Below are 12,480 nucleotides of genomic sequence, written 5' to 3'. Positions count from 1 at the left end.
CTATCGGCTGTAACGGCCGATATCGGCTGATAATCGTTCGGTGGAAACACGCACAGATGCATTGACACACTGTAAAATTGCTCTATTGAAGTCTATAAAAAACAGCCATCAATGCACACATGTTCAAACAGGTATTTCAGTTTTATCATTGAAATTAAGGCAAAGAAAATTGGCCGATGGGACAAGATTAAACAAAGTTTAACACAACCATAAAATAATTTGAAAAAAAAGCATTTTTTTCTTACTATAGTACATTACACCTTTACGGTATGTGGCAGAATCCTACCTGCTTCAGTGTGCCATAGCCTGGATATAAGAGAAACAGATGAGGCTCCATGGGCTCTTCTTTTGCATAGCTTGGTTTTGAGAGAGCTTGCGTGCCACCACTCTCCACTCAAAGAATTCTTTAAGCGAAGAGCGGTGGCAGCAGAGGCATGTCAACTTTCCCATAGACAGGCTATGGCATACTGAGGCAGGCGGGATTCCGCCTGATTGAGGCTGGGTTCACACTACGTATATTTCAGTCAGTATTGTGGTCCTCATATTGCAACCAAAACCAGGAGTGGAATAAAAACACAGAAAGGCTCTGTTCACACAATGTTGAAATTGAGTGGATGGCCGCCATATAATGACAAATATTTGCTGTTATTTTAAAACAACGGCTGTTATATTGAAATAATGGCCATTATTTACCGTTATATGGCGGCCATCCACTCAATTTCAACATTGTGTGAACAGATCCTTTCTGTGTTTTTAATCCACTCCTGGTTTTGGTTGCAATATGAGGACCACAATACTGACTGAAATATACGTAGTGTGAACCCAGCCTTACTTTGCGTGAACATACCCTTACTGTCTTTTTACAGTTTTATATTACGGCTGAAAAAAATCTCTGTGAACATACCCTTACAGGGCAGTGTGTGGAGCTTTGTCTTAAGAAGGGACACGGATTCCTTAGATGGGAGGCACAAGTGGCACTTTGTTTATGGTCTCTGTATGTTTGGCGCTGTATTTTGGGGAACAGCATGTAGCAGTTGTTTTAGTTGGCACTGTGTCACTTTATATACATGAGGCCTTTTGTGTGGCACTGTCTATGTGTGTGTGCTGCCTTATTTTTGTTTGCCATAGTCCATGACACTATTTTTATAAGATGCTGCGTGCGTTGCTTCAGTTTTAGGGGCGACGTTTTTTAAATGATGGCATTCAAGGGCACAACATGTGATATTTAGAGATGAGTGAATTTACAGTATTAATGAAGTGAAGCATTTTGTTAGCTTGGCAGTCTGTTTGGAGAAGTTTCCCAGGACTGGATTGAGCCTTTCCAGGCATCGGAACTGGAGCAGCACTGCGGAACTACTAAAGCACTTTGCTTTTCTAGTACTGCAAATTTGCACATCTCTAGTGATAATATTATATTTTAGGCCACAGCGTATGAAACCATGATTGAGTTACCACGTGGGTGTAAATGGGTTGGAAATAAAGGAGTCAAAGACATGAGTGGCAAGCTCTACAGAAATGAATGTTGGATGGTTCTGCACCAGTAAAGATGGCACTAGCTACACCTGTATATGTACTCAGCTTGGTTCCTCTATATTAGGGATGGGGAAGATTCGGCCCTCCAGCTGTTGCAAAACTACAACTCCCATCATGCATGCACAGGGAAAGCTTTAGCTTTGGCTGTCCAGGCATGATAGGAATTGTAGTTTTGCAAGAGCTGGAGGGCTAAAGCTTCCCCATCCCTGCTCTATATTAAGCCTGGTTTTGTTGCTGTAAATGTATACTGAGCTTGGTTCTGGGATTGTATCTCCAGACTGAATTTGATTTATGTATGTACTGGTTCTGGTACTGTGTCCTTGTATTGAGCTTGATTCTTACAATGTATCTATGCAATATACTTTCATCTGATACTATATCAGTACAGTAACATTTCTAAATTCCCTATTGTACCAAATATTAGGGAGATTTGTCTCTTCACACCCTGGGACTTTGTATTTATTTTATTATCAAAATAGGAATAATTTTCTGCACTGTTCTACACAACAAGCAGTTGAGATCTAGTTGTTAAAAAGTTTCATCCCACTGCTGTGAATATTTATTTTATTACTGTTGTAAGAAATACATCCTAGTTTCCATTGGGTTATATGTATAGTTTCTTCACCTTATAGTTAATTCACCTTATGTTCAGTGAAAATGTAGAAAATCTAATAGTGAAAAGTATTAACCAGAATATCAACCAGAACACTGTAAGGATTTTGGATGGTGTTTGGAATGTTAAGAATTCCCCCATACAGTAGCAAGGATTACTATAACTTATCATATCTGCTGTCTTGATTGAACAGCCCGACACCACGGTGGATTTATAGAACATAGTAATGTTGGGATAACAAACTTGTTTAACAATGTCAATAATAGTTTACATTACTAAAATCCCCATTACTGAGTATTACAACCAGCCTGCTGGTATTATGTATTAATTAAATCATTATATTCTCTGTTTAACAGCATTTCAGCCTCTGCCATAATGATTTATTACAGTGTAGAAACACTGGCAGAGTTTATATTAAAGGAGAAGTCTCGCGGAAATTTTTATTAAAGTATTGTATTGCCCGACCCGACTCCCAGAGCTGTGCGGGCTGTGGCTGCTGGAGAGGATAATGGCAGGGGGATGCTTAGTGTCCCTCCAGTGCCCTGTGTCCCTCAGTGTCCCCCTGCCATCATCCTCTCCAGCAGCCACTGCCCGCTCAGCTCTGGGAGTCGGGTCGTGACATCACCATTTTATCCAGGAAGTGAAGCCTTTATGCAGTGGTAAGTGTAGGTAAAGAAAGCACTTTATAAGCATTTCCCATAATAAGTGTATATTGGTGATTTGTGTTTGTTTTGGGGGGCAATACAATACTTTAATAAACATGTTTTCTGAATCTCTTCTTTAATGGAAAGGCACTTTACTTTTATTAAGAGCCCCCTGCCTTTTTTGTTTGGGTCAGAAATGAGAGAGGGCTTTAAAGTGTACCTGTCATTATAGCTTTCAACAGTAGATGTGATATAAAGCAAGTTAGCAATATACATACATAATTGTTTTGATGTTGTCATGCTGAAAAACAAAGCTGAACTTACCAGAAATCCAGGTCCAGTCTCCTGAAGGCAGGGTTTCTGACTTGTGCTGGTTGAAAAAAAAGAGACTAAACACAGGAATTCCAGCCAGTACAGAGAGTTACGGCTCAATGTGTGTATTAGCCACATGACTGTTTTCTCTCTGTGAGCGCTCAGATGGCCCGGGATACACAGGACTTCCTGTTTTCTGACTCTTTGAGAAAAAAAAAGAGTCAGAAAACAGAAAGTGCGGTTTTTCCCATGATAACAAAAAAAAATGTAAATTGCAAACTTGCTTTATATCACATCTACTGTTGATTTAGATTTTAAAAGTTATAACAACAGGTACACTTTAGGTTGCTCTGCACATGTCTTCAAGACACCTCACAAAATTCTCTTAAAAGGTGGGTATGTTCATTTGCAATCAATTTTTTAAGGGAACCTTTCATGTTGCCTAAAGCACAAGTCATCAATGTTTCCAGACCATGTATCCCAACCCCACCAGCCTTGATGGATGGATCTCTGCTTGTTTGGCTACAGAGAGAGATCTGTGAATCATGGCAGATAGGGCAAACAGAAGGCTCCCTTTAAAATAATCTAGTCAAATGGGATTAGTGAAACGGCTAGCTATTGGTACTACCATTGGTGAAGCATTACACAGTGTCCATTGAAATTGAAAAGATGTACAATATACTGTCTATGTAATGTAAGAAAAAGCCACAAGAGAATGCAATGTTCTTTGTAGTCACTGTCTACGTCAGGTAATTGATGGAGGTCCTGTATGAGGGATTATCCTAACTCAGTACTCTATTGGGGTAATTGATGCTGTGTTTTTTCTTTCTTTCTATCTATCTATCTATCTGATAACCCTATTCAATATAACATTTTTTTTTCTTTCAAAATAATTTGACAATCATTAGAATTCTGACATTTATATAAAATACCTGTATAAGGGCATCAAATGGAAGACCTACCATGTCTTTAAATGCTCCAATAACAGCAGCAGTGACAATGCCAAGGAACAGGCCCACAATATTAAGGACTGTGCATGTCCACAGCAGCCGGTATAAATGAACAACATCCTGGCAGCTGTTCACCCCTACAAATTCATAATAACTGGTGGCCTCATCAGAACTGCCAAAATAAAGAAAGAAAGGTCAGGGGAACAGTTTGATTCCAAGTTACATAAAGCTGTTACAAGACGCCGCTTATTATATGTGAGCGCAATTATCTATATAGTGTATAAATGCTATATTTAACTTTGTACTCACATTTTCTTCTTGTACTCTATGTTAAGAATAGCAAGAAAAAAAGTAAAATTTATGTACTAGAGAATTGAGTATGGATTTTAGATTTGCATAGACCTTGTTCATAATTTTTGGGTGTGTTTATTGAAAATATAAAAACAAATAAAGTCATCCTTTTTTGGCCGTTTAACAGATTTTTTTGGGGGGACGGTCATCATTTTGGCACCAAAGCACAGCCGTTTTAGGCAAATGACAGCCTTAGTTTGTCCATAAACCAGCTGCGTTTTGGCACCAAGATGATGACCTTGCAAAAAACGGCCGCTAAAAACCCCAAAAAAGATGTTGCATGAACATAGCCTTACTCAGTAAAAAATGCTCCAACACATGGCACACTGCACATGGGCCTTAACAATCCAGCTCATGTTCAGTGTTCACACAGGTGATGAATAGAAGAAATTCCGCCTGGGGCATTCCTTATGGTGATGAGGGTCAGAGAGGCAGTGCAAGCCTAGGGAGTAGACACTCTAGGCCACACCAATTTGACACAGGGCTGCAAGTTTAAAAGTAGTTTTTTAGGACAATAACTGCATCACCTGCTGAACGGACCCCAGGACAAATCTTGGGCTAAAAGCAACTATCCGACAGTACAAGCGGTTTGGGGGGCAGATTGTGGGTTCAGAGTCATTTTAAAAGGTTATTCCGGCAAACAAACAAATTCTTTCCTAGGTTTGTAATTAACTTCTATTAAAAAAAATTCAAGTCTTCCAGTGTTAATCGGTTGCTGAATGTCCTGCAGAAAAAGGTGTAATCTTTCCAATCTGACACACTACTCTCTGCTGCCACCTCTGTCTGTAACTGTCCAAAGGTTTTCTGTGGGAATTTGCTACTGCTCTTGACAGTTCCTTTCATGGACAAGGGTTGCAGCAGAGAGCCTTATATCAGATTGGAAAGAATACACCATTTCCTTCAGGACATATAGCAGCTGATAAGTACTATAAGACGAGATTTTTTAAATAGAAGTAATTTACAAATCTCTATACCTTCTTACAGCAGATGATTTGAAAGAATTTTGAAAGACTTACAAATGCAGAAAATAGATTTCCCTGGTCCCTTTCCTGGAATGCTACAATTATGTCATGTTTCTGGAGTACATTAATTAGAAGTGAAAGAATCCCCCTGGCTGGCTCACTAGTTATGCCACCTGCTCCTGAAAACCTGTTATTGTTTTTATAAGTCTTGTAGACTGACAAAAAAAATAGTTTCATACTTGTCACAATTATAGAGGTCACAGCAATAGCATGTGTGAGTCCGAATTCTTAGATAACATCGGCTACCTCCTGTAGAGCATGTCACCTAAAAAGGATAGAAAACACAATTATACTATTGCCATTATCTGGCAATAACAATTATTGATTCCAGAGTAGTGATGAGCGAGCATGCTTTTTTATTAAGGTACTCGAAGGTGCTTGATGCTCGGATGAGCATCTCGCGATACTCAAGAAAATGGCATCATCCTTTTCCTGCAAGTTTGGGCGCTATTTCTCAGCCAATAAACATGCAGGAGACTCTTTGGTACATAGTGCAATGACGTGGGACCCATACATAGCAGCGATTGGTTGGCCAGATCAAATGACCCTATAAGAATCTGGGCCAGCAGGGGCGGAATAACATTACCATAGGCCCCGGGCTGTTCACCAAGCCTGGGCCCCCCCACACCACTGTAACTATGGCGGCACTAGCCTTGCGTTCATAGCACAGTATAGATAATGTCATGAGGTCCTGATTTGTGCAAAATTGCCATAAAAAAAAAACAGATTTTTTGCAAATCATGGCGGAAGTGTAACCAGGAGACAGTCCACTACTGAAAGTATAAGTCTTTTTGGGTGGTCATGGGCCCCCCAGGAACTCAGGGCCCCGGGATACCGCCCGAAACGCACGTTTTTTTTGGAGTACTCCAGGCTGCTGGCTGGGACTTGCAGTGCAGCTACCATGATCTTAGCTGCACTGCGCATCTTAGCTGTAGCCTCAAAGACATCCATGCATGCTGCCCCTGCTGTTTCCTGTCCATTTCCGTGGTGTTTCCATCATTTTCTGAGGTTGACAGATTTTTACGCAACCTTCCCTGGGCCGAGCTTTGGTCCCCTGCAAAAATGCTTAAGTTTCCTATTGACTTCAATGGGGTTTGTTACTCGAAACGAAAACCCGAGCATCAGAAAATATACGTCTTGAGTACCGAGCACCCGAGCATTTTAGTACCCTCTCATCATTATTCCAGAGCATCGTCCTAACTTAAAAATGCATTGAATTAATTTTAACATATATCTCCACTGATAGCTCAAAAATGCTGGCTCAACTGTGGGTTTGATCAACTGAACCAATGGTGAAAGCCGTGTGGCTGTGTCAGTACAGTGGCACAAAGATTTAAACTATTTAAAACTAGATGTCGGGAGTTCCAAATTCCGGTCTGTAGCAAACTGTCTATGTGCGTACCGCAATTGCAGATTGTGTGAATACCACCTTAGGGTGCAAAAATGCATCTGTATTATGCATGTGTGCAAATGGCATTACCAGCAATTAACCCAAATATCCTACCCCCCTTCACTTTCACTGGGGACAAGGAAGCTGAGATATGGAAAGTCGTTAATTAGGGTCCTCATGCCGTTCACCTTGTATGATAAAGGCCGACACAGAAATGTGTGTCTCATCACCCAGGTCCTGAGTAGTCATAGCAGCTGCTTTGTGGCCAAGTTTACAGGGTCAAGGTAAGGACAGGAACCAATGACAAGCAAGCTATAGGGTTTTTGGAGAATTTTCGATCTACTGTGACAAAAATACTACATGTGCCAATTACTTGTTAAGACCATGTCAGATAATGCCATTAACCCCTTCACTGTCTTAAACAATTGAGGAATATTAGCATTAGACACTTTTCATATTTGGCAATAACCCTTAAAGTGGCCACTTTCTTCCAGAGACAGCACCACTCTTGTCTCCAGTTGCAAAACCTTCACCCAAACTGGAGACAAGAGTGGTGCTGTCTGTGGAAGAAAGTGGCCATTATTTTTTTTTAAGGAGAAGTCCGGCGAAATATTTTATTTACGTATTGTATTGCCTCCCTAAAGTTATACAAATTACCAATATACACTTATTATGGGAAATGCACTTAGGCTGCATTCACACGTTCCATGTTTCACACGGAACACGGACGTGGAATGCCCAGGCAGCATCTGTGATAAGATGCTGGGAGCGTGGGAACTGTATGCATATGTGCCACGCTGTAATTAATCAGCCGCATGGCTCTGTCATTACAGCGCAGTGCATATCTGTACAGTTCCCCCGCTCCCAGCATCTTATCACAGATGCTGCCCGGACGGGGGGAGAAGTCCGTTACAGGCATTCCACGTCCGTGTTCTGCACGTGTGAATGCAGCCTTGAAGTGCTTTTTTTCCTGCACTTACTATTACATCAAGGCTTCACTTCCTGGATAACATGGTGATGTCACGACCCGACTCCCAGAGCTGTGCGGGCTGGGGCTGCTGGAGAGGATGATGGCAAGGGGACACTGAGGGACACAGGGCACTGGAGGGAAACTGAGCATCCCTCTGCCATCATCCTCTCCAGCAGCCACAACCCGCACATCTCTGGGAGTCGGGTCGTGACATCACCATGTTATCCAGGAAGTGAAGCCTTGATGTCGTAGTAAGTGCAGGGAAAAAGCACTTTATAAGCATTTCCCGTAATAAGTGTATATTGGTGATTTGTATGACTTTTGGGGGACAATACAATATCTTAATAAAAATTTTCACCTTTAATGCTGGATAACTATTCTAGAACACTACATATTGTATAGTAATGCAACTCCTAAAGCACTTCAGACAACTCTAATCCGCTGTATAGATAATACCAGCAAATTTACTGTACATAAGAACTTACTTCTGTCTGCTGTGTTTCATAAGCAAGGCCTGACCCACTCGCATAGAACTTACATCTTCCTGTATACAAAGGTCTTGGTTCCTAAAAAAATAAACAGTAATTAAAAATCAAACATCTAATATAACCACAATTTCTAGAATGTGCTCTGATTTTGGATAACTAATTTTTTAGATGCAGTAACTACTGACACATGCTAATAGTAGTGTCCTGTTGATGAAAGCCCCTAAAATCACTTGTTAGCTTTTAAGAGACCATGGCATGAAGCACTAGAGTTATTTGACTTGTTTTCAGTGGATACCTACGTTCCACCAAAGCTTTGTGTCATGTATGTCATGTGTCATATATTTATTTAAAGGAGTATTCCCATTTCAAACATTAAAGGGAAACTATCAGCAGGTTAGAACTATCTCTAGCACATGGGGCACTTCATACTCAGCACTGTTTTTGTGATGTTAGGAGCCTAATCCCTATACTAATACGTTGTTTTAGTGCACTGGGGACTGGACCTGCTAGAATGAGGGCCTGTCCAAAATGGTCTGGCCTGCTTGTGGTGAATAGAATACCAAAAACAGTCATGATAAAATGGATAAATGCAGTACATCTGTACTGCAATGATTCCTATAAGCAATTAGTGTATTGCTCATGAAAGTCCCCTAGGGGGGCTGCAAATAAGTGTAAAAAATAAGTTTTTATACTGTAGATCGAAAATCCCATAATAAAAATGAAAATCACCCCCCTTTTCCTATTTTTTTAAATAAAAAAATAAGAAACAAATTTGGTATTGCCATGCGTGGAATCATCCAAACTATTAAAATCTCACATTCCTGATATTGCATAGAAAACATCGTAAAATTGCAGATTTTTTTGTTATATCCCATCCAGAAAAAAAATAAAAATTGATTTAGTCACATATACGCAAATGAAGTATCAATAAAATGTACAGATTATGGCGCAAAAAATTTGCCCTCAAATAGTCCAAGAGACCAAGAAATAAGAACATGATAAGGATCAGAAAACAATTTTAAGCTTTTTAAAATAAATAAAATAAAAGTTCTGCAAATTAGGTATTGTTTAAATTGCAACATGTGTTTCACCACACAGTGAACAGTGTAAAAATAAAATCAACCTAAGATTTTGAAGGTTTTTGTTTTTTTTCAATTTCACTTCACAGGAAATTTTAGCAGTATGGGCTTTTAAAGAAAAGGAAAAAAAAGTGGAAAAGACTAAAATTGGCTAGGTCATTAAGGGGTTAATGGCAAGAGTCCAGTGGCCTCTTACTGCCTCACTGACCCTGTACCAAAGAAGTACAGTGACTCAGAGACACGTTTCTGGATGGTTTTATAATAATAATTCACTGCAGAATTTGATTGTATTACTAAACCATAGTTAGGCTATGTTCACATAATGTCAAAAATAGAGAAAAGCAATTTAAAACATCGCTTGTGCAGACGGTTCGGCTGCACAGGGGCCCTGGGCAAAGGAGGGGCCCACCAGACTCGGACCCTCAGCCTAGCAGTCCCCTCTAATGCCCAGGGCCCCCCAGTAGCCTAACCGGCTACACAAGCCCCTTTCTCTCCGGGATGGGTCGGGGGGGGGGGGGGGGAGGGCGGCGACACTGCCGCTGTAAGGGGGGGCGGCAGTACAGCCGTACTGCCGCCCCCACTCACTGCCAACTGCTGCCACTGTAAACTACAGGAGGAGACAGAGAAAGAGGTATACAGTATGGGGGGGAACAGCTACAGGGGGAGACAGAGGAAGAGGTATACAGTATGGGGGGACAACTACAGGGGGAGACAGAGGGAGAGGTATACAGTGTGGGGAAAACAACTACAAGGGGGAGACAGAGGAAGAGGTATACAGTATGAGGGGGAACAACTACAGGGGGAGACAGAGGAAGAGGTATGCAGTATGGGGGGAACAACTACAGGGGGAGACAGAGGAAGAGGTATGCAGTATGGGGGGAACAACTACAGGGGGAGACAGAGGAAGAGGTATACAGTATGGGGGGAACAACTACAGGGGGAGACAGAGGGAGAGGTATACAGTGTGGGGGGAACAACTACAGGGGGAGACAGAGGAAGAGGTATACAGTGTGGGGGGAACAGCTACAGGGGGAGACAGGAAGAGGTATACAGTATGGGGGGACAACTACAGGGGGAGACAGAGGGAGAGGTATACAGTGTGGGGGAAACAACTACAGGGGGAGACAGAGGAAGAGGTATACAGTATGGGGGGAACAACTACAGGGGGAGACAGAAGAAGAGGTATACAGTATGGGAGGAACAACTACAGGGGGAGACAGAGGGAGAGGTATACAGTGTGGGGGGAACAACTACAGGGGGAGACAGAGGAAGAGGTATACAGTATGGGGGGACAACTACAGGGGGAGACAGAGGGAGAGGTATACAGTGTGGGGGAAACAACTACAGGGGGAGACAGAGGAAGAGGTATACAGTATGGGGGGAACAACTACAGGGGGAGACAGAGGAAGAGGTATACAGGATGGGGGGAACAACTACAGGGGGAGACAGAGGGAGAGGTATACAGTGTGGGGGGAACAACTACAGGGGGAGACAGAGGAAGAGGTATACAGTATGGGAGGAACAACTACAGCGGGAGACAGAGGAAGAGGTATACAGTATGGGAGGAACAACTACAGGGGGAGACAGAGGAAGAGGTATACAGTATGGGGGGGAACAACTACAGCGGGAGACAGAGGAAGAGGTATAGAGTATGGGAGGAACAACTACAGGGGGAGACAGAGGAAGAGGTATACAGTATGGGGGGGAACAACTACAGGAGGAGAGGTATACAGTATCGGGGAAACAACTACAGGGGGAGAGGTATACAATATGGGGGGGAACAACTACAGGGGGAGAGGTATACAGTATGGGAGGAACAACTACAGATGGAGAAGTATACAGTAAGGGGGGAACAACTACAGGGGAGAAAAAGGAAGAGGTATACAGTATGGGGGAACAACTACAGCGGGAGACAGAGGAAGAGGTATATAATATGGGGGGAACAACTACAAGGGGAGAGGTATACAGTATGGGGGGAACAACTACAGAGGGAGAGGTATACAAAGGTTGGTGGTAGGCAATGGGGGGGGGGGGGGCAGGCACATTTTTTGCACAGGGGCCCTATGCAGTCTGTGTCCGCCCCTGGCCAGTCACATGCCAATGTCTAATTACAGGTAAAATGTAAAAAGTGCATGGAACAAATAAGAAGAAAATAATCTCACTGTGCACATACAGTACTAAAGTAATCTAGGCACAAAGAAGTTCAGACAGCACTACTACTTCCAGAAGTACCTGGAAAATGATCCTGTCACAGCTTCAGCATGTAGTATCAAAGCAAGTGGTTAGAATATTCAGCACTTCCAAATGAAAGAGTGCGGCACTCACCACATGGTTTGAATCTTCTTTATTGAAACATAAGGTCTGTGGTACAAAGCAAGGCGTCAGCCTGTTTCATGTTCTCACACAGTTCCCTAAAGCCCTCCAAGTGGTGAACAGCGCAATCTTTTTTTTTTTTGGAAGTAAACTAACTTTTATACATTCCTCAGCTGGACTTAAAATGTATAAAACACAGATTATTTCTGCAGGACACAAGGTACATTGTACAGTTTTGCTGGAGCTCTTGCATTGTATCGGCACATGCTGTAACTAAAAAGTACATTGGGTTCTGGGCTCAGCTTTTATTTCACTCATTGTGAGCTACAAAAGCAATTCATTTAGCATATACTTAATCTTCATACTTGTTCTCTTCATTATGACGATAAAAATCATTATTTATATGGTTATAGGCATATCTTATATCAGAGTCTGTGAAGCTGTAGCTGAGCAATTTAACACTGATCTTATTCTGGTTTAGTTATTTTGTAATGTACAGTGAACTCTATCAATCTTGATAATCCAACCAAGCAATCAGAACAATTGCACAGCCCGGCAAGAACGCAGACAGCTAGATTAACACCAGCCATTCATCACCCAATGTGCAATGACCTTCTCCTCAGCCATGGAAACCAAGGATTTAGTAAAAGAACCGAGAACAAGGTTGGTTATGAGAATGTATAAACCTCTCTTTGGATGCACCCTGTATGATTTCTGAGAGGGATTGTTACTGATTAAAGTCAGCTACTGATATTCTTTTATTGCAAATATTTAAATTTTATTTTCTGTATGGAATTGTGGGGGCAACGATCTTA

At 41.8% G+C, this 12,480-nt stretch overlaps 1 protein-coding gene across 1 annotated transcript in view; it reads right to left on the bottom strand.

Moving 5' to 3' along the window:
- The window catches only part of TMEM255B (transmembrane protein 255B), a 51,102-nt gene that overhangs the window by 8,270 nt on the left and 30,352 nt on the right, over nucleotides 1-12,480 (bottom strand). Inside the window, exons 5-7 of the mRNA XM_069972402.1 lie at nucleotides 8,271-8,351; nucleotides 5,605-5,690; nucleotides 4,065-4,224 (exon numbers count right to left, since the gene is read on the bottom strand). Coding sequence (XP_069828503.1) covers nucleotides 4,065-4,224; nucleotides 5,605-5,690; nucleotides 8,271-8,351 — 327 coding nt within the window. The remainder of the gene's footprint in view (nucleotides 1-4,064; nucleotides 4,225-5,604; nucleotides 5,691-8,270; nucleotides 8,352-12,480) is intronic.

Source organism: Dendropsophus ebraccatus, chromosome 5 (genome assembly GCF_027789765.1).
Source record: "Dendropsophus ebraccatus isolate aDenEbr1 chromosome 5, aDenEbr1.pat, whole genome shotgun sequence".
Taxonomy (NCBI): Eukaryota; Metazoa; Chordata; class Amphibia; order Anura; family Hylidae; genus Dendropsophus; species Dendropsophus ebraccatus.
Note: the sequence above shows the minus strand (reverse complement) of the source record. Positions and strands in the feature narration are given on the sequence as shown.